This window comes from Myotis myotis, unplaced genomic scaffold (assembly GCF_014108235.1).
Source record: "Myotis myotis isolate mMyoMyo1 unplaced genomic scaffold, mMyoMyo1.p scaffold_m19_p_4, whole genome shotgun sequence".
Classification (NCBI taxonomy): Eukaryota; Metazoa; Chordata; class Mammalia; order Chiroptera; family Vespertilionidae; genus Myotis; species Myotis myotis.
Genome location: NW_023416346.1, coordinates 111,044,958 through 111,070,906, shown reverse-complemented (window position 1 = coordinate 111,070,906; position 25,949 = coordinate 111,044,958). Strand labels below are relative to the sequence as shown.

Below are 25,949 nucleotides of genomic sequence, written 5' to 3'. Positions count from 1 at the left end.
GAGGGCGGCTTTCTCACAGAGGTGCTCCCAGCATTCATTGTTCCTGCACGGGGCCGCAGGACACAGACCCGGGGATATCTCTGAGGCAGAGCAGACGGGCAGCCATTGAGGATTGCTCCACCCTGGTGATTCCCAGAGACCTCGCCCCACCCAATTTACAACCCCACCCAAGCTGTGCACAGAGGTTTTGGCATATGAATGGCCTGGCCTTTCTCCGCCTAAAAACCTGTCAAACTGCAGCTGGGACAGAGAACCCTAGAGCTTCAAACGAAGGCCTAAGGCTCATCAGCAGCCTGCATTGCTTCACAGCTACAACTCATCTGGGCATCTCCAAACCCCAAACAAAGAGGAGGAATCTGCAGATCTCTCTGTAGCTCCTGCTGGGTGGCCTCAAGCAGTGGATGACTTTGCACCTCCTTGGAGATCCAAGAACCAGTGTACCCAGTAGTCAGAGTGTGACCATCCAGATTACAACTCTTAACATCCATAAGGGACACACTCAGGGGCAGACTCAGTGAGTGTCAAAGCCCCACTGAAGCAAGTCCTGACCCAGAAGGGTGTCTCCTGCACAGCAGTTCTCCCATTGTAGACACAACTGGTCCTCACAGACAATTGGCCTGGAAGTCAATTCCTCCCAGTGATACCAACAGCAATCAAGGCTTAACAACAACAAAACTGTGCACATAGCCCACAAAGGGGTGCACAAAGAGTGTCCACCTCAGGTAATTAGGGAGGCTGAGCCACTGGGCCCTATAGGACACCTAGCACACAAAGCTACTCTATCGACACAGGGAAGCAACCAAAATGCAGAGACAAAGAAACAGGTCACAAATGACAGAAATGGAGGAAAGCAAACTACTGGATATAGAGTTCAAAACCACGGTTATAAGGTTACTCAAGAATTTTCTAGAAACCTCCGAGAAATATAGTGAGACCCTCAAGGATATGAAAAAGGACCAACTAGAAATTAAGCATACACTGACTGAAATAAAGAATAAGATACAGGGATCCAACAGCAGACTAGAGGATCGCAAGAATCAAGTCAAAGATTTGAAATACGAAGAAGCAAAAAACACCGAACTGGAAAAGCAAAAGGAATAAAGAATCCAAAAATATGAATATAGTGCAAGGAGTCTCTGGGACAACTTGAAGCGAACCAACATCCAAATTATAGGGGTGCCAGAAGAAGAGAGAGAGAGCAAGATATTGAAAACCTATTTGAAGAGATAATGACAGAAAACTTCCTCTACCAGGTGAAAAAAATAGACTTACAAGGCCAGGAAGCGCAGAGAACCCCAAACAAAAGGAATCCAAGAGGACCACACCAAGACACATCATAATTAAAATGCCAAGGGAAAAAGACAAAGATAGAATCTTAAAAGCAGCAAGAGAAAACAGTTAGTTACCTACAAGGGAGTACCCATACGGCTGTCAGCTGATTTCTCAACAGAAACTATGCAGGCTAGAAGGGAGTGGCAAGAAATATTCAAAGTGATGAATAGCAAGAACCTACAACCAAGATTACTCTACCCAGCAAAGCTATCATTCAGAATTGAAGGGGAGATAAAGAGCTTCTCAGATAAGAAAAAGCTAAAGGAGTTAGTTCATCACTGCCAAACGAGTATTATATGAAATGCTGAAGGGTATTCTCGAAGAAGAAGAAGAAGAAGAAGAAGAAGAAGAAGAAGAAGAAGAAGAAGAAGAAGAAGAAGAAGAAGAAGAAGAAGAAGAAAAGGGTAAATATAAAAATTATAACAACAAAGTGACAACAAATACATATCTATCAACAAGTGAATCTAAAAATCAAGTGAATAAAAAATCTGACGAACAGAATAAACTGGTGAATAGAATAGAATAAGGGGCATAGAAAGGGAGTGGGCTGACAATTCTCGGGGGGAAAGGGGTGTTGGGGGTGCGGGAAGAGACTGGACAAAAATCGTACACCTATGGACGAGGACAGTGTATGTGGGGGTAAGGGCAGGGGGTGGGGTGGGAACCAGGTAGAGGGGAGCTATGAGGGAAAAAAAGAGGAACAACTGTAATAATCTGAACAATAAAGATTTATTAATAAAGAAAACCTACTAGACTTGGTTGGGAGTGGCTCGGGAGAGGTCAATGGGAGAAAAATGAGACTTATGTAATACTTTAAACAATAAAGAATTTAAATAAAAAAGTAAATGAAACAGTTGGGGAAGAAAATCTTTTCCTAAAAAATACAAACAAAAAACTACTAGACTTAATAAATGAATTTGGCAATGTAACAGGATACAAAATTAACATTCAGAAATCTATGATTTTTTTCTACACCAATAATGAGCTACAGAAAGAGAAACTAAAAAACAATCCCATTTACAATTGCAACAAAAATATTAAGATACCTAGGAATAAACTTAACTAAAGAGGTAAAAGGCCTGTTTTTGGAAAACTACAGGACAGTGAAAAAAGAGATAGAGGAAGACATAAACAAATGGAATAATATAGCGTGTTTATGGATTGATAGAATCAACATCATTAAAATGTCCATACTACCCAAAACAATCTATAGATTCAATGCATCCCCATTAAAATACCAATGGTATATTTCATAGACCTAGAATAAACTCTCTAAAAATTCATATGGAATTAAAAAAAGAGACCCCGAATAGCCAACAGCAATCCTGAGAAAGAAGAACAAAGTTGGAGGGATCACGATACCAGATGCCAAGCTATATTACAAAGCTACTGTTCTCAAAATTGCCTGGTACTGGCACAAGAATGGACATATAGACCAATGGAAGAGAACAGAGAACCCAGAAATAGACCCAAGTCATTATGCTCAATTAATATTTGACAAAGGAGGCAAGAGCATACAATGGAGTTAAGACAGTCTCTTCAATAAATGGTGTTGGGAAAACTGGGCAGATACATGAAAAAAAGAAATTAAACTAGACCACCAACTTATACCATACACCAAGATAAACTCAAAACAGATAAAGGACTTAAATGTAAGATGGGAAACCATAAAAATCTTAGAAGAATCCAAAGACAGCAAAATAGCAGACATATGTCGTAGCAATATCTTTACCAATACAGCTCCTAGGACAATGGAAACTAAAGAGAAAATAAACAAATGGGACTACATCAAAATAAAAAGCTTCTGCACAGCAAAAGAAACCATCAACAAAACAACAAGAAAGCCCACTGCATGGGAGAACATATTTGACAATTTTATCTCTGATAAGGGTTTAATCTCCAAAGTTTACAGGGAACTCATACAACTTAACAAAAGGAAGATAAACAATCCAATCAAAAAATGGGCAAAGGACCTAAATAGAAACTTTTCAAAAGAGGACATACAGAAGGCCAAGAGACATATAAAAACATGCTCAAAGTCACTAATTATCCGAGAGATGCAAGTCAAAACGACAATGAGGTACCATCTCACACCTGTCAGAATGTCTATCATCAACAAATCGACAAATGACAAGTGCTGGAGAGGATGCGGAGAAAAAGGAACCCTCATCCACTGCTGGTGGGAATGCAGACTGGTGCAGCTGCTGTGGAAAACAGTATGGAGTTTCCTTAAAAAATCAATCAACCAAAGGTCTTGTATGCATGCATATAAACATAACCAATGGATACAGACACCAGGGGGTGAGGGCATGAATGGGAGGATAGGGGGGCAATAGGAGGGTAAGGACACATTTGTAATACCTTATTCAATAAAGGAAAAAAATTCAAAATGGAACTCCCATTTGTCTCAGTAATCCCACTTCTAGGACTATATCCCAAGAAACCAGAGACACCAATCAGAAAGGATATATGCACCCCTATGTTCATAGCAGCACAATTTACAATAGCTAAGATTTGGAAACAGCCTAAGTGCCCATCAGCAGCTGAGTGGATTAAAAAACGGTGGTACATCTACATAATGGAATACTACGCTGCTGTATAAAAGAAGGAACTCTTACCATTTGCCACAGCATGATTGGACCTGGAGAGCATTATGCTAAGCGAAATAAGCCAGTTGGAGAAAGATAAACATCACATGATCTCACTCATTTGAGAAATATAATGAACATAAACTGATGAACAAAAATAGAGCCAGAGACATAGAAGCATCGAACACAGCGTTCAACCTAAGTGGGAAGGCAGGGGAGGTGGGGGTGGGGTGGGGTAAGAGATCAACCAAAGGACTGGTATGCATGCATACAAGCATAACCAATGGACACAGATAGTAGGGGGTGAGGGCATGTGCTGGGGGGTGGGAATGGCCGGGGAGAGGTCAATGGGGGAAAAAGGAGACTTATGTAATATTTTAAACAATAAAGAATTAAAAAACAAACAAAACAAAAACAAACAGATGCTACAGCCCAGCTGGTGTGCCTCAGTGGTTGAGCATCAACCCCATAAACCAGGAGATCACGGTTCAATTCTAGTCATGCCTGGGTTTTAGACTTGATCCCCAGTAGAGGGTTTGCAGGAGGCAGCTGATTGATGATTCTCTCTCATCATTGATGTTTCTATCTCTCTCCCTTTCCCTTCCTCTCTCTGAAAAAACAAAACAAAAACAAAAGAACAAAACAACACTAAACTCTGCAGCCAACTTGTTGGCTCTGTCATCTGCTACCTGTATGGCTGAGATTCCCTCATCTTTAAAATGGGTATAATAATGGTATCTACCTGACAGGTTGTTATAAGGATTAAATCATATTTGTAACATGGCCAAGCACAAAATAACTGTCTTAAAATGATGGCTAACCCCTCATACATACCCTGGTATGGCCAGAAGGAAATACATCAAAATGTTATCAGACATTAACTCCATGTGGTAGAAGTATGGTTTCTTAAATACCCAAGAACTCAACATATATACTTTTGCAATAAAAGAAACATTGGTATAAATGAACAACATTAATCAGAGGAAAACAGATGCTTGACAATTTAATGTGGATTTTTATATTAATAGGGTGTTCCAATGGGAAACTTTCGGTTAACTAAGGCTATTCCTCTTAATATTAATTTTTATTAAAAAGATAATATTTATTAAGGATATATAAATAATATAATTAATTATAAAAACTGGAGACTAGCCCTAACCGGTTTGGCTCAGTGGATAGAGTGTCGGCCTGTGGACTGAAGGGTCCCAGGTTCGATTCCAGTCAAGGGCATGTACCTTGGTTGTGGGCACACCCCCAGTGGGGGGGGTGCAGGAGGCAGCTGACCAATGTTTCTCTCTCATTGAAATTTCTGACTCTCTATCTCTTTCCCTTCCTCTCTGTAAAAAATCAATAAAATATATTAAAAAAAACACACAAAAAAACTGGAGACTATAAAGAATGAATAAAAGAGTGATAAGAATAGTTAGGAAAAGAAGTAGGGAGTATTTAATAAGTTATATAGAGATAACGAATTATAGATTCACAGTTACACATATTGAATTATCATATAATTACATGATAGCATAATTACCAGCTGTATGAAGTGAACTGCTATAAGCAGAACTAAAGACTGAAAAATATTACCCAAGTTAGCACTTGAGAATACATTGCAGGAAACAGTTACGCATTAGCTGAAGACTAGACAAAATGATCTAATTGGTCTTCCTCTTCCTAACCTTCTGAATTCACCCACCAAGTTATCTCTTGGGATGATTTATGTTGCCAGTGCATTTAGCAGAGATGATGGTAATTCAACTCGTATTTCTTAGCCACCGAAAGCTGACAATGACTTACTGGAAAGAAAGTGCTGGGACGCCGGGCCAAAGTCCCTGTGAGCTTCGTGCAGCTGCCTGATGCGGTCCTCAACGGCCACCTGGGAGGAAGAGGAGACAGAGGATGTTCTCTAATCATATATAATGAGGAATAATTAAAACAATGTATCCTTTCTGGTCAGATCTTTTGGGCCTATAAGGCTGGAATACTAAAGCAACAATTTATAACCCTGCTTTTTTAAAATATGTTTTTATTGATTTTAGAGAGAGAGAGAAACATCGATGAGAGAGAAACATCAATTAGCTGCCTCCTGCAAGCCCTGTACCCGGGATTGAGCCCACAACCCAGGCATGTGCCCTGAATGGGAATCAAACTGGCGACCTCTTGGTTCATGGGTTGATGCTCAACCACTGAACAAAACCGGCTGGGCAACCCTTGTTTTAATATTCACTTATTGTTTATGACCTCCAAGACCCATTTTTATCAAACCAAGGTCAAACAAAAAAGATCTGCTCTCTCGACAATGTTAAAATGAGATTGAAAATAAAACCTCACTGGCAGCCACAAATGAACTACTGCTCTAATTAGTACCAACAAAAATGCAATTCTAAATTTTTCATGAAAAGGTTAGGGAGGTTGCCATTCACTATAATATCAGGTGACTAAAGGACCTCAGAAGTGACATATTTTGTCTTAGTCCTTGACTAAATATATTGTTTTTGACTAATGCTTTTTGGAACAATATTGATCGATAATTAATGGATCATTGAGCCACAATTAATCATTGGTAATAAGTAAGCAAATAGTTGATTAATACTTAAATATAAAAAAAATAGAGGCAAGGCTTAAATTTAGGGTATTTATAGGGTGGATAATGAGATGAAAGAAATGTTCAGATTTTAGTTTTTAGTGGACTTGGGAATTACTAGGAATGATATCTTTAGCTGGCATCGAGTAAAAATTACCATGTTTTTCTTATTAGATTTTTCTACAATATACTGACACAATGTCCTGATAGTTTAGTAAATTCCATTCTGAGTGGGGAAAGAAAGGAAGAATCTTATGGGTGAAATGGTATACTTTGTCATCTGACATTTTGCCAACCAGGTATCAGTGGTGGCCCCAAACATCCACATCCTAGCTCCACGACACTAGATCTTGATTTGGTTCTGAACAGCCCATGATAAACAAGGGGCTGGCTAGTGTTTGGCCAGAGCCATCAGAGCTCGAGTGGTTTGCCCTTGTGCTGTGAAGAATTCCCAAGAGGTAAAATAGATCTTAAACTTATCAGAAAAGTGGCTCAGGTAGCCTGGTCCAAAGCCAACTCTAACCTTCCAATATCAATCAAGTGTCTAGCATATATCCAGAACAATCTCCTTCCACCCCCCCCCCCCACTTTATCCATAGCCTTGCACATCTTTGCTTGGAACAAATATTTGGAAAACCAAGTGAAGTTCCAAAAAAATGTAGGGTTTGCACAGAAAAGCATGAGGAACATTTCAATGCTACCTTCCGATCCTATGACCCTGCACTCCCAGCCAAACTCTACCCGCCTGTCCTGTTATATTCCATCTAATATAACACTTGTGTGACTTGTCTGTCCTGCTCCTTCTCTCTGGAATGCTCATTCTCCTTCTCTCCAAGTTCAAAGTGTTTATATGTTTTTTATGCTTACTTCCCAACCGCCAGATTAGAGGTTATTGCTTCTTCAGCCTTCTCACAGCACATGGTTTATACTTGAAGTACTTCTATCATCTCGTTTATTTTAATTATATGGACATAATATCTCTTGTAATGGATTGTAAGCTCCTTCATAGCATGGGCCATTCTTTGCTAATGTCTCTTTCCCACCCTCTCTCCTGTGGGATGCACTGAACTCTGCACATAGTAAGTGGTAGCAAATATTTGTTTAATAACTAGTTGACCAAAGCAATGGATGTGTGTGCACGTGCGCACGAGAGAGAGAGAGAGAGAGAGAGAGAGAGAAGAATAAACAAGAATGCCCACTGGCCCTGAGTGCATACTGCAGATCCTTTAGTGAAAAATCTTAACTTTCCTTATCAGTAAAATGGAACAACTATATGATCTACCTTATAGAGTTTTGGTGGGAATTAAATAAGATGATACATGTGAAGTATTTGGCCTAGTTTCTGTCACATGATAATTGCTCAGTAAATGTGATTGGCCACTGTTATTGTTGATATTATGGTTAATAAATGGGGAGGAATAGGTGATAATGTGCAACGCACCACATACAGTACAAAAACGGCGAATGTTTATTAAGCGCTTCATTAATGACAATATTGATTTATTTAACCTTTATGATAATTCTATACTAGGAAGTAATATTATTTTCCCAACTTTAATGATGTATAAACTGAAGTATGAGAGGTTAAAACAAAAGAAAACAAAACATAACTTGGCTAGCTTAAGTTCTGAGTAAACCGGCAGACCAGATTTCAAGCTTAATCAGTCTGGCTCTTGCTCTTAAATGCTTGCTATTTTAGAAATGAAATTTAAAAAAAGTATTTTATAAATATTTCATGAGTATCTAGCCTTCTAATTTTTTTATTCTCAATCAATTCATATATTAAATACAGACCAAGTCTATGGTCAGATCTATAACACCTTAGTCATCAGTATATTTTATGATCCCATAGCAGGTCAGTTTCTGGTCATGAAGAATGTGATATCATAAGATTATAGAGATGGATGGTAGAAGAACACATGCAAATGAATTTTTGGAATATGTAATTAGTTCTAAATGCCGAATGGGTAATTTTATGAACTGATTAATCAAGGGATGAAGGTGAAATTTTGGGGGTGGGGAAGAGGGAATGAGGAGGCCATATGGGAGTGGACATTATCCAGAAATCTTTTCTTATATTAAGAAAGAAACCCCAAGGAGGAACATGTAAATGGAAGAAGTATGAGTGCTCCACAGGCCAAGTCCTCTAGCAATGATGTTAGTAGCTTCACAGATGCAACATCTGAGTCCATCATAGGCCCTTGATCTCTGAAGGGTGTTTCCTTCCTATACAAGGAGAACTCCAGCAGCAGTTTCCAGTGTACATCCAATGTTGTCAAGAATTTAGAATGAGATAAAAATTGAATGACTTAAACTTAAGGAAATGCATGAGACACCGAAACTAAAAATGTATCATGTAATGAAATGAAATATTCAGGAAATAGTTTTAAAATAACTAAAGAATTAAGCATGAAATATTTCTTTTCACAAAATTTGGAGAAAGGTATTACATGGATTGAATGTACACTTAAATAAGCAAAGAAATACTTTTAAGAAAAAGAAAAACTTAAAGGCACATAAGATCCTTACAAATTGTAGTTACTTAAGAACAAAGCACTTACATGATACTGTATATAGAAGATCCTATAGATTCCACCAAAAATTATTAGAACTAATAAATGTATTCAGTAAAGTTGTAGGACACAAAATTAATATATAGAAATCAGCTGCATATACACTAATAATGAACATTCAGAAGGAAAAATTAAGAAAAAAATCCCATTTACAACTTCATGAAAAAGAATGAAACATCTAGGAATAAATGTAAACAAAGAGGTAAAAGACCTATACTCTGAAAACCATAACACATTTATGAAAGCAATTGAAGAAGACACAAATAAATAGATAGACCATGCTTATGGATTTGAGAATTAATGTCATTAAAAAGTCCATACAACCCTGCCAAAACCGGTTTGGCTCAGTGGATAGAGCGTCGGCCTGCGGACTGAGGGGTCCCAGGTTCGATTCCGGTCAAGGGCATGTGCCTGGGTTGCGGGCACATCCCCAGTGGGAGATGTGCGGGAGGCAGCTGATCGATGTTTCTCTCCCATCGATGTTTCTGACTCTCTATCTCTCTCCCTTCCTCTCTGTAAAAAATCAATAAAATATATTAAAAAAAATAAAATAAAAAATAAAAAGTCCATACAACCCAAATCAATCTACAGATTCAGTGCAATCCCTATCAAAATACTAATGGCATTTATCATAGAACTAGAACAAATAATCCTAAAATTTCTATGGAACCACAAAAGACCCCAAATAGCCAAAGCAATCTTGAAAAAGAAGAATAGAGTTGAAGGCATCATGTTCTCTGATTTCAAACTATATTACAAAGCTATAATAATCAAAACAGCATGGTACTGGAACAAAAACAGACACATAGTTTAATGGAACAGAATAGAGAGCCCAGAAATCCATACTTATACGGTCAATTATTCTATAACAAAGGAGGCAAGAATATGCAAAGGGGAAAAGGCAGTTTATTCAATAAATGATGTTGGCGAGCACATGAGACTTGGTTGGAAAGTTGTAAGGATGACATTCTGATAAAAGGGAAGTGTGTGGAAGGCCACCTGCCCTGTTTATTGGAATTTTGACTTAGGGGAGACTTAGGGGAGTGTTGAAGGTGGCACCCCTAATTATTCCTTGGCCTTTCCAAACAAGTCTGTGCATATGCAGACCCCCGGGTGTTTACTGGAGTCCTTATGCTTAATCCCTGGATGCCCTTGCCAAGAGGACAATGTAAACATGTGTCCTCCCAAGATTACTCACCCTGCTGATTGTATCTAAAGATAAAAATTCCAATAAAGGCCTAAAGAGGCAGGCAATAGAGGCTGCTCTGCCTACTAGAGCCAGGGGCCCCTTAGCCCTCTCTTTCACAGTCAAACAGTGTCTTTGTAATCTGTTCATCCATCGTTCAGGGGTTGCTGGTCAGCCCCGGAAAAATGATGTTAAGAAACTGTACAGCAACAAGAAAAGAAAAAACAAAACAAAATAAAACAATAGACCACTTTCTTACCCCATATACAAAGATAAACTCAAAATGGAATAAATACTTAAATGTAAGAGGAAAAACCATAAAACTTCTAGAAAACATAAGCAGTAAACTCTTTGACATTGGTCTTAGTAATACTTTCTTTGGCCAGGCAAGGACAACAGAAGCAAAAATAAACAAATGAGATTAGCTCAAACTAAAAAGCTTTTACACAGTGAAGGAAACCATCAACAAATTGAAAAGGCAACCCACTGAATGGGAGAAGATATTTGCAAATGATATACCTGATGAGAGGTAATATCTAAAATATATAAAGGAATCATACAGCTCAACATAAATAAAACCCAACCAGTCTGATTAAAAAATAAGAAGAGGAACTGAATAGGCATTTTTTCAAAGAAGACATGCAGATGGCCAACAGACAGATGAAAAGATGCTAACATCATTAATCATCAGGGAAACACAAATCAAAGCCATAATGAGATATCACCTCATACTTGTCAGAATGACTATTATCAAAACAAAGGTGAGGGAGGGTGGGTGGGTGGGAAGAGATCAACCAAAGAACTTGTATTCATATATGCATAACTCATGGACACAGATAATAGGGTGGTGAAGGCCTGGGGCGGGGGCGGGGGGGATGAGAGGGGACGAAGGCTAGAAGAAGTTAATGGGAGAAAAAGGGGATTTATGTAATACTTTTAACAATAAAGATAAAAAAACATACACAAGTATTAGCGAGGATGTGGAAAAAAGGGAACTAATATGCATGTTGGTGGGATTGTAAACAGCCTTCATGGAAAACAGTATGAAGGATCCTCCAAAACTGAAAATAGAAATATGATATGACATAGCAATTTCACTTCTGGGCATCTATCAGAAGAAAATGAAAAGCCTAAATGTACCCCTATTTTCTTGGCAGCATTATTTACAACAGCGAAGATATGGAAGAACTCTAAGTACTCAACAACAGATGAATGGATACGTGTGTGTGTGTGTCTGTGTGTCTGTATATATATATATATATATATATATATATATATATATATATATTGCTCAGCCATAAAAAAGAAATCTTTTTCCATTTGTGACAACATGAGTGGACCTAGAGGGTATTATGCTAAGTTAAATAAATCCAATAGAGAAGGACAAATACCATATGATTTCGCTTATATGTGGAATCTAAGAAAACCCGCCCAAATAGAAACAGACTTATATATATCTATACATATAAAGAACAAAGTGATGGTTGCTGGAGGAGAGAGGGTGGTGAAAAAAGTAAAGAGGAATAAGAAGTACAAAATTCCAGTTATAAAATAGATAAGTCACAAGGATATAATCTACAGCATACAGAATATAGTCAATAATCTATAATAATAAAAGGGTAATATGCAAATTGACTGAATGGCCGAATAGCAGAATGACCTTCTGGACAATGTTCCTGACAAAGCCAGGGCTGCGAGGGTCGAGGCAGCCAGGGCTACAAAGGCCTACTCTTGCACGAATTTCATGCATCGGGCCTCTAGTATCATAATAACATTGTATGGTGAAAAATGGTTACTACACTTACCATGGTGATCACTTCACTAGGTATATAAATGTTGAATAAATATATTATACACCTGAAACTAATACAATGTATGTGAATGTATGTTAACTACACTCTAATAAAAAATAACAAAGCACTTTATTCTGTTAGCATTTAAGCAAATAAAAGAAGTTTGATTTGTAATTGACTAGATTTTTGGTGATATGTGTTAGAAATAAGGCTGCATTGCCTGAAATGGAAAAGAAGGTATATATTAGGAGGTATTTTGGAAGAAAAAACGAATCAATTTTTTGTGTTGGAACTTATTTTTTAAAGAAACAAATAGAACTTCTGGATTTCCAATGTGGAATTCTGGGAGAATGAAGATATTGCTGATGGAACTATGCAAATTAGAAAGAGGAGGAATGGTATATGTGTCTATGAATTCATTTGGAATATGATAAATTTGACCTAATGGTGAAATGTTTAACTGGAGATATCAGGTATAGCCAGTTAGAGAGAAGCAATATGTCTCAGTCATTAAAGGAAAGAAAGGGAAGTAAGAATAAAAGGCAGTAGGGTTGAGCATTAGAAGGTGAGCTGAGAAGGAAGAGCCAAAGGAGTTTAAATGGAATTATTTAAAGAGACAGAAAGAATCCAATTTTCTCTGAATTAATAGGCAATATCTGTTTCCTTTTATAAAAAAGCAATACAAGTATAACATCTTTTTGGAAGCACACATCCTGTTTCTACTATTAGACCATAGATCACGATAGCTTAGAACTGGAAGAAATCTTATCTATTGATACACCAGGGTCTATTCTTTAGAACTACCCCAGATGGGGAGAAAATTGCCATCTGCTCCATGAGTAATCATAATCTAGTTTGCAGCAATTCTTCAGTAAAAACATGACAGAGAAAAATTAATTTTTTTTATATTCTCCATGAGGAGAGGGACACATCTTTTTCCCCCTCTATAATCTCCATGACTAGTACAGTATCTGCCATATAGTAGGTGCTCAACTAATATTAGTTGAATGAATTAATGAATTGACCATTATTAAAGGATCTTCACCATAACCACTATATTTTGAATGAGCGATTTCTTTTTCAAGATTCCCAACACAAGGTTTGGAAAGACTTTCCCTCCCTCTTTCCCTTCCCTTCCCTTCCCTTCCCTTCCCTTCCCTTCCCTTCCCTTCCCTTCCTTTTCATCCCCTCCCTCCTTTTCTTCCCACCTTCCTTTCTTTTTTGCTAGTTAAAGTCAAAAACAGAAAAGAAGAAAACCATTCGGATCACTGTGCCTACAATACTGGATTAAAAAAAAATTAAGGCAAACCAAGAGCCCACATCTCCTTCATATTTGTTTTATTCAAATTTTTAAGCAATCATATTTGAAGGTGAAGGGGAGCAGAATATACCACCCTAAAATATGCCACTCTGGCATATTGATTATTTTGAATTAAAGTTATTTAAGAAACAAACAGTTGGTGCAAGGACATTCTGGCCTCCTTTGACCCCCTGAAAGCAGAAAATGAATCTCCCAGGTGAAAGGTGTCCTCTCTGTACCAGTAGGGTGGAAGGAAGGCATCCTTGTCACCAGAGATAGGGAATTCTGGGTCCACAAGGCTATATAACAAACCTTGTTACTTCCTCATTAATTTACTACCCCAAACCGAAATAAACCCCCTTGTCTTGTTAATTCTTCACAAATTTATTGTTTCTGTGTCTAAAAGGAATAAAAGCTGCCTGCTTTGCTCACTTCTTTGAGTTTTATATTTTTATGGGCTCCTGTGTACATGAAATTAAATTTGTTTTTCTCCTGTTAATGTCTTACGTAAGTTTAATTATTAGATTAGGCATAGAACCTATAAGGGAAGAAGGAAAAAGTTTTCCTCCCCTACAAAAGCTATGAGGACTATTTATTATTCTCCTTTACTTGCTTATTTCCCATGAGTTCTGTAGGTAGTATACTGTTTGTAGAGATCTCGCTTTTTTCATGCCATTAAGAAATGTTTCCACATTCATTCAAAAAAAGTTATTAGAATGCAAGATCCTCATCTATGAAGATAGGGACCTTGTCTTTCTCATTCACAGTTTAGCATACAGTGCCTAGTACAAAAGAGATGCTCAATAAATATTTGATAAATGGATGAATGAAAAGGCTTCTTGAGTTCCTGTTATCTGTTAGGTACCATGCTAAGTATGATTATGATAGACTTGAAAGTGTAATTTTGGGGAGAATGAATGAGCCATCCATCGAAGTTAATGGTAACACACTTCATTCCTAGCTGTGACTGTTTCCCAAAGCTCAGTCCTCTGTGTATTTTGAAGGCTGTCTTTACTTAATTTTTTTCTTTAAAATTGCTTTGAAAAGTAAAAAAAGTAAGAAAAGAAGGAATAGAAAGTACAGACAACAACACTGTGGCTCCTAGAAATGATTTCAAATAAATTTATCTAAATGCTTGCTACTTAATGTTGTTCTAAATTCTCAAGGGTTCCCCTCCCACTTTTTTTTGACCTGTTAATTATTTTTAAGTTTTAATCTTTACTAAAGGTTTAGAAGAGCCAAGGATTCCCTCCTGATGTAGAAATACATTGCTAGACAATGTGATATCTTCCTAGTGTCCAAGTGTTCTTACTGGCACTACATACATAAATTGTGTTTACTCTAGTGTTGGGAAAAGATATAACTGGGCATGTACATTTTGATGTTCTGGCTCTCAGTCTGTCTAGACACTTGATAAATATCCATGGGCATGTAAGAACCAGACTTCACACCTACACTAATGAGCCCATAAAAAATCAACTCTTCTTATGCTGTGATGCTAGTGAATAAACAGTGCACATGCCCACAAACGACTCTCTAGAGTCTATACATGAGTTTTTGTCCTGTAATTTTGCAGTTTGTATGGTTTTCTGTATGCATGTGTCTGTGTTGGAAAAGGCCTGCCTTCATAATTCATTCTAGCTTCCAAATCCTTACTGTAACACACTCATAAATACATGCCCAAACATTATCCTGGAAACTCTCCTGAGATGTATTACAGTTTTAGTTAAAATCCTTTCAGCTAGTTGTAATACTTCCCAGTTAAAATCCATTGTGCTTCTAATTTTGGTAGCTTTTGAGTTGTGACTGAAAAAAAAATGGGCTGAGATAAGGTTTGGAATGAGGACTTGTGATAGGTACAGGTCCATGGCAAAACATTCTGGGCTTGTTGGCTGAATTCTCTTTTCCTTGAATTTATTTGTTTGCTTGACACTGAGACATGAATTAAACAGGGTTTCTTGCATTTGACTTCAAGATAGAGCACAAGAAAGCAACCAGTGCTAACACAGTGCTCACTCTGAGTAGGAGTATAATTATTCGTTGATTTTGGGTGATTTATGGCATGGATGCTAATGTGTGCCATCTGAGACATCATTAATCCACCTCTTTTTACGTTCCTCTTTCAGAGTTTCCCCTTCTATTTTATATTTCTGTGCTGATTCCCTTCCTAATCTCTGACACCTTTTATTATTCTTTTCCTCTCTCCTCCATCCATCCCTTAACTCTCACCTGCCCTTCCCAATTATCTTCCGTTCAACCTACCAGAAAAGCACATAGACTCTGCTGAGGCAAACATGAAGTACCGAAAATGAAGTATCTGTGTATCCTTGCATGACCGGTGAGGCATGATGGCCCCTGCCTAGAGCCAGCCCAACACTTCTCTAGGAACAATATCAACCGGAAAGCAAAGGAGGACAAACAGCAAGTCCTTTGTCCATTGTTAAGCCTTCAGCTTCCACCTCACTGATCTCTAAAATGCACCTTGAAAGTTTGTTGATTGGTTTTCATGCTCTGCAACTGCCTCATTCTGTGATAATGGAGTCAGGTTACATCAACATTAAGTCGATTTCATAGACTCAAGTACCTTAAGGGTATCATTAATTTTAATTTAGAAAAGCAGCAATCAACTTCATATCCTGCTTCATTTGTCAAAATCTTTAGTTTTAGTTACATCTACAGACTTATGAAGAAATGTGATGGGAAGGGAAGAGATCAAAGGAAGCATTTCTTCTGCCTTTTTTTTTGGTCTCAAAGATATAAGAGAAAAGTTGAATTACTCTGCTTGGATGATGTAACTTGATGCAAATTTTCTCTTAAAAAATAGATTCCCCTTTAAAAGCTTTCCTAATGTACCTCATGATTTGCAGCAGGAACCAAAGTCAAGTGGCTCTCACCTTGCAACACCATTACATTAAATCATTTACATTTCAGCTCAAGCTATTTATTCCTGAGCTTTATTTATTCCACATTTGGAAGATATCTTTCTCTCCCAAAATTGCTGAAGCCATTGGAGCATTCCTTTCTAGGAGCATTTGGGCCAGAAGTAGCACAATGTTCACAGGGTAATTACGTAATTATGCCTCCTGGTATTAGAACACAAGAGTGTTCCCAAGGACCAGAAGTGGCAATTTGAAAACTCTCAAGGGGATAAAATAGAACTGGTATCATTTAACAGTAAATTCATATTAAAGATGACTGAAACAGGTTGAAATCTTAAAGGAAATGAAAAAAGACAAAACAGCAGAAATCAAACATTTTTGTCTCTACCGGGAAATCCTTATATTTTGGGTAATAATACACACTTGCAGATTTTAGGTTCATTCTACTAATCACCTGTGTAATGAGGGTCTGGAGGGAGAATTTGCCAAAGAAGAACACTCCTTAAATCCTATACTATCCTCACAGCATTTCCAAAGTTTCCTGACCTTGACTCCCTTCACAGTCCATTTGAACCTTGTATGCCAGGGGCTTCTGTTTCAAGTTCCTGGCCCTCCTCCTCCTGGCCAATGAAAAGCGCCTTTCTCTTCTCTTACTGACAAGAGCTGCCAGACCAGTTACCAGCCTGTTCTTTACAAATCAGTAAACTGGAAGATCTCATCTACTGTACTTCCAAATCCTACAACATTCAGTCCTTCTCCCTTTTTTGCATATCAGAAAATGAGGAGAAAGTTAAGTAAATAAGTACACTTTATGTTTCCTCATAAAGGAGCAATGAACTTCTATTGTTTCTCAGTGAGGATCTGTCAGAACTGGAGGGAGAACTCTGACAGGAATTCACTTCCTCTCAGCTGATAGCCTCTCTCCCTCAGGCTCCTTTCCCTTATTCAGACCCAGCTCTCTCCTTCTCTCCCCTGCCTCCCTCCTTCTTCACTCCACCGCACCCCACCTCAAAGTAGTTTGTAGCTTCCTGAATAGTCACAAGAATTTCTAGAACTATTATACGTAGATATTTTCACCTCAAATCTAAACCAAAGCTATTTTTAAAACATGGCTTTATATTGTACAGAAAACCAGGGACAAGAATTCCAAAATACAATGTGATCTTTTCTAGGAAAAAACAAAAGATTGAATTTCTAGGTCATCACGGAAGTAGATATACTTTCTTGAGCAATAATCTGAGGTACTTTATGAGATTCTTCCTTTCACTAAAGCAAGAAATCCTAAAATCCACCAGGATACGTGCACTGTATGTACCTTGACTTTCTTTTTAATCCTCAAGTGAAACCAAGACAGTAAAGTGTAATAAAAATGCAGATAGCCTCAGGCTTTGTGCCTTAGCAAAGAGAGAAAAAATAAGCTTCTCGACTTAATATGTCTACTGTGAATAATCAGTCACTGCATTTGGGGATCTTGCTTTATAATATTAATATATTGCAATGAACTCCATGTTTGTAGTGTGAAAAGAATAAAGGATTTTTCTTTAAAAAATTTTTTTTCTCCCCTAATTTCCAAGCCAGATACATGTAAAAGAAATGAAACTGGGGAGGGGGCAATCTCTTGATTTTTAGTAATCTATTTTCTGCATTTTACTTGAAGTTGTCAATAAAGTGTGGGCAAGGTAAGATAAGGGGCCCTAGTCTGTGCAATGATGCAGCTAACATTTGGTTTGGAGGCCTTCTCAGTTCTATTCCCAGATGTTTAACCTGTCCTCAAGTACTGGTTCTTAGCTGATAATAAATATCCCTAGGAAGATCAATGATAGCTCATAACAGGCTTCTAGTACCACAGCTGTATTTGCATTTTAAGCACAACTTTAATTAAATAATTAAGCAACCAATTACTCAAATACTTATTGAGTGCTCATAATGTACTTTGCTACAAGAGGAAGGAGAAAAATACAAATAAGAAAACAAGGAACCTATCTTTAACGAATTTATGGATTAGATATTTACAAATAGGCATAGTAAAGTAGCACAGGAAAGATTTTAATGTAGGACATACATTCTTTGACTTTGTTATCTGTGGGGAGCTCTTTGGGTCCCCACCTATTGCTGGGGAAGTGGTGTTCTTGTGATGTCACAAGAAAAGGATTTTTCTAAGACTCCCATGGGAGAATGAGTAGCATTTATTTGCATGGGATTAGACCCCTGAGTTTTCCAAGGTCCCATTTCCTTTCCTCCTGCCAAGGAAGAAGTCCAGCTGTGCCTTTAACAGAGCTAGGATTAAAATTGTTGCCCAGAGTTTCCATCCCATGTTGGAGCAGTCCAATCCAGCATCAGGCTAGATTAGTTTGTGTTCCTAGCTGCAGTCCATCAGTCCAATGCATATGGGATCTACATGGCTATGGGCCATGTGGCTATGGAGGGAACACGGGCAGGAGCAAAGCCAAAGGAAAAAGAGAGTCAAGTGCCAAGTGCCAAGAGCCAAGAGCCAAGAGCCAAGAGCGAATTCCCTTGTCTGGGAGATTATGTATCCCCCAACTTTCGTGGGTTGGCAGTGGCCCCACCCTCTCTGGCCAGTGATCTCTGTTCCGGGCTAGACTGACACACACCTTCCCTACGTCACCCTGACTTTACTGTGCATGCATCCATCTCCCCTTTGTCTAGTCCCTTCCCTCAGTAATCTGCAGGAAATGGACCAGTGGTTCCCTGGGGAGTGCAAAGTTGCAGCCTCCTGGTGAAGCTGCCAGGATGACCATACTTACAATGTCTGGCCTCCCTTTGCTTCTTTCCTATTATTAATGACTAGCTAATTACAATGGTAACAATTTGATAGCACATCACAACTACCTGGGAAGTTTTAAAAGAATACACATTCTCTTGCCCAGCTGGTGTGGCTCAGTTGGTTAAGCATTATCCAGTGCCAGGAGTTTGCCAGTTTGATTCTCGTTCAGGTCACATGCCTGGGTTGCATGCTTGATCCCCAGTATGGGGTGTGCAGGGGTCACTGGATCAATGATTTTCTATCATCATTGATATTTTTATCTCTCTCTCTCCCCCTCTCCCTTCCTCTCTCTGAAGTCAATAAAAACATATTAAAAATATACATTCTTGGCTCATCTTTAGAATTTTTGACTTAGTCCACTTGGAACTGGGCTTGAGAATTTGTACTTTTTTAAAAGTCCCCCTCCCCCGATGATTTTGACATATAGTCTGTTTTTGGAACCACTGAAGTGGAAAGGCTACTAGTTTTATGGATCAGGAAGACTTGAGTTGGAATCCCTTACTGGCTTTCTGACCTTCAGCATTTTATATAATAGTCTATGAGCCTAAGTTTCCTAATAGAAATAATAACAACAGTGACAACAGAAATAATAGATAACATTTATAGAGCATTTACTGTATTCTAAGTGCTGTTTTAAGAGCTTTATGGGTATAAAAAGTAAGCTTGATGAGAGCAGGCTCTGTGTATGTCATTTACCACTGTATCCTCAGGATCCAGATCAGTGCCTGTCTCATAGCAGGCATCCAACTAAATAATTGAAAGAATGAACAACCCTATAAGAAGTGTTTCTATTATGACCATTTTACAGATGAGAAAACTGATGCATATAGAATGGGATGTTGTCAAGGGCACGGATGAAGAGTCTACATTCTGGCACTCAGTAGGCACTCCTTTCTTTTTCCTGAGAAAACTGTGCTAAAAGTGTTCAAAGAAGCATAAATGGCTCTTAGGGTTATAGATTATCTGGATCAAATTAATGGAAGAGGTTGCTTTTAAGCTGGGCCTTCAAAGTTGGGTAAGATTTTGATGACAAAAACAGAAGAAACATTCTGTGTGGCAAGAACAGAATGAACAATTGTTTTTGGCACTAGTGAAGGCCTGGTTGTGGAGTATATACAGGGGAGAGCTGAATAAGATCAGGCTAGAAAAGTAGCTTGGAGTCAAATCATCGCAGTACTTGTCTGTCAGGTTTAAGACTAAAGACTTCATTTAGTTGTTCATGAAAAAGCATTCAAATGTTTTAAAAAATAATTGAATATTTTAACATTTTAATTTTATTTATTTTTAATATATTCACATGATAAAATTCAAGAAGAACAAAAGACAAATTTTGAAAAATGAATCCCCTTTCACCATTTTCTTTTAGCCATCCTGCTTTTCACCCAGGTGGCAACTACTACTAACATTTTATATTCTACATTAATTTTTTAAAATAAAGAAATATCACGGTCAGAGTGGTGTTGTAGGATGAACTGAAGCATGCAGAAAGTGAAGAAAGGATAAACTGCTGGAAAAAAAACAAAAACAGAGAGTTGGTATTGTGGACGAAAGGGGCCGAATGCTAACTTGACAAGCTCAGGTTCAAAGTCCCTCACATCATACATCCTGATGGTTAGCAAGATTTTTACTATGGCTTGGCCAGAAGTACTGTATTTTACTAAAAAATAAGTAAGACCTGTAAAATAGTTAACAGCATTTGCTACAAGATAAGCACTGAAGCTGTTACTTATCTGTGTTAAAAGGTGGGTGTCAGAGCAAAATAGGAGTGGGTGAATTTGGCAGACATATCTCTGGGGATAGTCCTACATCTAATTTACCTCTTTTGTAATAAACTAGAGGCCCAGTGCAGAAAATTCGTGCACTGTGAGGGGGGTTGGGGCTCAGCCCAGTCTGAGCCATCTCATAGTCCGGGATTCCTCAGCGATGTCCGCCCGCTGGTTTAGGCCTGCTCCCCTGAAATCAGGCCTAAGCTGGCAGTCGGGCATCCCTCTTGCATTCCCGGATTCCTCACTCCTTACCATCTGCCTGCTCGCTGGTCCTTACTGATCGGCTCCCTGAATCTGCCCCCTGGTAGGGAGGGACCATGGGAGGGCTCCAGGGCGTGTCTGGCCTGTCTCACTCAGTCCTGATTGGCCAGACCCCAGCAGTAAGCTAACCTACCCATCAGAGTGTCTACCCCCTGGTGGTCAGTGCATGTCATAGCGAGCAGTTGAGCAGCCTTAGCATATCATTAGCATATTACGCTTTGATTGGTTGAACAGCCAACCATATGACCGGGCACTTAGAATATTAGGCTTTTATTATATAGGATACTCTAATTGGCCAACTGGGGATAGCTAGGTAATTTCTACTCTTTAGCAAGACCTAAACAAGTCTAGAGTGGAGAGTAAAAGAAATGAGCTCAAGAATCAATGATTCCCTAAGTGTTTTCAAGTGCTATTATATACATTGTACAGCGCATTCACCTTGTGGAGGTGGCAAGGATGGAACATGAATAATTCCCACTCTCAAGAACCTTTTATCTTATGGAAGAGGGTGGCACCTGGGACAAATGAGATGCTCTTTAAATATTAGTCTCTTTGTTACCAACCAATAACAGCATTATGGATTTCTAGAAGTGAGAAAGCAATGAGGCCTGGAACAATCTGGGAGGTTTTGGGAAGGAGTGACATAGAACATCATAGACTTGGATCAGACTTAGAGTCTATGTAGCTTAGTATATCTCATGTTCATTGATGAATGTTTTTTGAACAGGCATTTCATTTTTTAAAAATATCTTTATTGTTGAAAGTATTACATATGTCCCCTTTTATTCCCTATTGACCCCGTCTAGCCCGCACCCACCCTCCACCCCAGACTTCACTACACTATTGTCTGTGTCCATGGGTTATGCATAGATGCATATAAATTCTTTGATTAATCTCTTCCCCAGCCCCATCCCTTCCCTCTGAGATTCCATAGTCTGTTCCATGCGTCTATGTCTCTGAATCAATTTTGTTCATCAGTTAATTTTGTTCATTCAATTCCACATATGAGTGAGATCAGATGATACTTGTCTTTCTCTGACTGGCTTATTTCACTTAGCATAATACTTTCCAGGTTCCTCCACACTATCTCTTAAGAGAAGAGTCTCATCCTTTGAACAGGCATTTTATATACCATTAGTGACACTATCTTAATGGATTAGAGATTCTTGAGATTCTGAATAGTATCACTTAAATACTGCTTATTTTTTCTTTCATTTTGGTAAGCAATAATTCACCATTATCTCTCCTATCTTCCAACCATTTCACATTTGTTTGCAAAGAGCTTTCAAAAATAGTGATTACAGTGGTTTGTTTTCTGGCCTTTTCCTCACTATGTCATAATTGACTTTTTAATGGTTATGTGAATATAGATAGTTGGATATGAAAGCACTGAATGGTTTTGTGTTTAGCTCAAAATAGTGGATTTTGTATGAGTAAAGAGCTGTTATCACTACCACTCCTACTTGAAAATGATTTCATTGTACTGATAAACTTTCTTCTAGACTTTCCCAAAGTAATGTTAAACCTCATACATAGAACTTTGAACAGCTAGTCCTTGATCTAGGAATACACATTTCACATCTTGGAGAAAACTTTTTTGTTGTTGTTAGTTGATCTCTTTATACCTTCAGGCATTAACCAGTCTTTTTACTTTCCTAGCAGCAGTTCTGGATCTAAATTCCCTGAAGGGTAAAGTATTTATTGGATGGTTCAAAATGTATAGTGTTAAAAGTTTGCTTTTGTTGTGTTCTATTTTTAGTAGAAATCTAAAAAAAAATGTCCTTGCATGTGATGGTATACTGCAGTAAATTTTCACTCAAATTTTGAACTTATCATTTTTCAGTCTGAGCTGTCACTGAATTAAACTTTATAATATGTAAAAGAGAAAGAATACATCAGAGTAAACTTCCAGAGTAAACAAACCTATAGTCCAGGGATAATTAAAAAGATTAGAAACAAACTAGTACTTTTGAAATAACACTTTCATAAGGCAATTTATATGCTAAATGCAGATGGTTCTTATCTACTCACCAAATCAAAGCCTATAAGGACTTGAAATACAAAAGAATATATTAGTTAATTCAAATTAATATTCGTGTTAGAAACATAATTTTCTAAAAATCCAGGATTTAGATAATTCAATGTAGTCTTTCTGTCCAAAAGTTAAATGAGTTGGATGGAATCTCAATAACAAGTATTGATAAATGCAAATGAGAACAAAAACCCCATTATTAAGAATTTATCAAAATGTCCAGCTGGTGTGGCTTGGTGTTTGAGCATCCCCCTCATGAAACAAGAGGTCCCTGGTTTGATTCCCAGTTAGGGCACATGCCTGGGTTGTAGGTTCGATCCCCAGTAGGGGACGTGCAGGAAGCAGCTGATTGATGTTTCTCTTTCATCATTGATGTTTCAATCTTTCTATCCCTCTCCCTTCCTCTCTCTCTCTCAAAAAAAATCAATAAATAATATTTTTTAAAAAGAACTTATCAAAGACAAAAGGTTTTTGTGACCTTTCTCAGTACATATGTGGCATATAAGATGTGTATCTTTATCTATAGAGCTGGGTTTCTCAGCTTTGGCACTATTGACATTTTGGCCTGGATAATTCTTTGTTGTTCTGTCCTGTGCATTAGAAAGTGTCTAGCAGCATCCCTGACCTCTATGAACTAGATGCCAGTAACACTGCCTCCCCAATTGTGACAACCAAAAATATATCCAAACATTACCATGTGTCCTGGGGGACAAAATATGCCCCTTGTTGAGAATTCCTGGTCTATATTAACCTTCAATCTCTACTTTATATAGGTGATATCAATGTTTAAGACCTGAGTTCCATTATATGACTCTAATAGAGAAGAAAAATTAACAGTCCCAAGTTATATATAGACTATCTTCAGGTCTGCACAATTCAGGACCCCTTTAATTGGCGATCTGTGCTCCAGAATTCCTCATTGGGCTGGCATAGACTTCATAAGATTGGCATTGTGATCTAATGGCTCCCCCTGCCCCATACTGCTTCTGCCTCTTTTCTTCACAGGTGCTATTTTATTTTATTTTTTAATTTTTTTAATTGATTAAGGTATTACATCACACGTGTTATTCTTAAATAAATCTGTCTTGGCATCTGCTTCCTAGAGGACCTAACCCGCAACATCAACCAACCAACCAACCAACCAACCAACCAACCAATTAGAGCATTGCATTCACTTAGCTTAGATGAGCACACAACTCCATTTGGGCCATTGGGAGTAGCTCTCTCTTTTCTGCTAGGGATGTTGAGGATGTCAAGAGATTAACAAGTGGACCTGCAGCAGTGTGCCTGCCTGAAAATGGCCATCACCATCCTGTTTTTTTCTTGACTAATTTGAGTTGCGTTTTCTGTCACAGCCAACAGTCTAACCTAACATACTTTATAATAAAGGGGAAACTACAGAAACATTTAAGAAATTAACACTGAGCCTAGAAGTTGTTTAAATAAACGCATTACAGTAACTATTAAAAGCTAGGCATACAAGTTGCTAAAGGATTACAAAGCATCCTGCCTTCTTAAATTTAAAGACACTTCATTAAAAGGAGGGTGGGGGAGAATTATATCTATTACAGGCATACCTCATTTAATTGGGTTTCGCTTTATTGAGTTTCACTTTATTGTGCTTCACAGATGTTGATTTTTTTTTTACATATAGTAGGCAAGACCTTCCACTAGCAAAAGATTATGATTTGCTTTATTGTGATACTTGCTTTATCGTGGTGGTCTGGAATCAAACCAGCAAAATCTCTGAGGTGTGCCTGTATGTTATAATGCTTTTACCAACTACTGTATTCATTGTCTGAAGATTTTCTCCAATCTTATCATGGAGAAATAGCAGATACAGAATACTAGATAGTAACTGCCATAAGGGCGTCAATGTTAGCTTCTAGTATTTCTTATCATGCGACTTTATGCAAACTTGGGTGAACTCCTACCCAACACATGCCACTCCTTCCTATTTCCCATTCCTTGTTGCTAATATTAGGAACAGAGAATATTTACAAGTGTATAATATTTCATTTAAACCAAGCATGTCAAACTCGAGTCCCATGGGCCACATGTGGCCCACAATGAATATTTCTGCAGCCCAGCCAATATAACGATATGTAAGGAACATTTTAATAGAAATTTCATAACTTAATTTTTACAATATTCTGTTATACATAATTATTAATAATGAACTACAATGTTTGCTAGTGACTGATGACTGTAATTGTGTTGCATTCATATTTCCCTTACGCACCTTACGCGCAGGCGCATCATTTATCTCCACTAATACTAGCGGCAAATATTTTAGCAGCCAAATTGCCACATCATTAGTCTTGGACTGACTTGTTTGGTGTGCGCAACAGGAAATATTTTGCTTTCGGAGAACAAGAAAAATAGGTTTATTTGCGTTACGCTTATTAATTTGTGCAGTTATTCAGTGTCTGGTAAGTTAATATTCAAGAAAAATATTAATTTTTATTGAAATGTTCTATTATTTTATGTTAACGATGACTCATTTATTTTAGCCCTTTGTATTCAGTATGTCTCTATCCAAATAAACCTACGTTTCTGTGAAAATTGAAGCTTTTGTTTTTTTGCGCCCACATAAACCTCAACCTTGTTTATTTGGTCCCTGTTAGCCTTTGAGTTTGACATGCTTGATTTACACCAATCTCTCATACTTAGACTATTTCAACAACAAGTGTGCATTTACGACTGTGAAGTATGTCCATTTCAGTGTTTTTAAAGAAAGATTTGTTTCAAAACTCAGAGCCATATTTCTCCAAGTTTTTTATTTATTTAGTAAATTTATTTAAAAAAAATATTTTTATTGATTTCAGAGAGGAAGGGAGAGGGAGAGAGAGTTAGAAACATTAATGATGAGA

At 37.8% G+C, this 25,949-nt stretch overlaps 1 protein-coding gene across 1 annotated transcript in view; it reads right to left on the bottom strand.

Moving 5' to 3' along the window:
• Positions 1-25,949, bottom strand: part of DMD (dystrophin) — a 1,824,373-nt gene that overhangs the window by 264,457 nt on the left and 1,533,967 nt on the right. Inside the window, exon 59 of the mRNA XM_036304100.1 lies at positions 5,715-5,793. Coding sequence (XP_036159993.1) covers positions 5,715-5,793 — 79 coding nt within the window. The remainder of the gene's footprint in view (positions 1-5,714; positions 5,794-25,949) is intronic.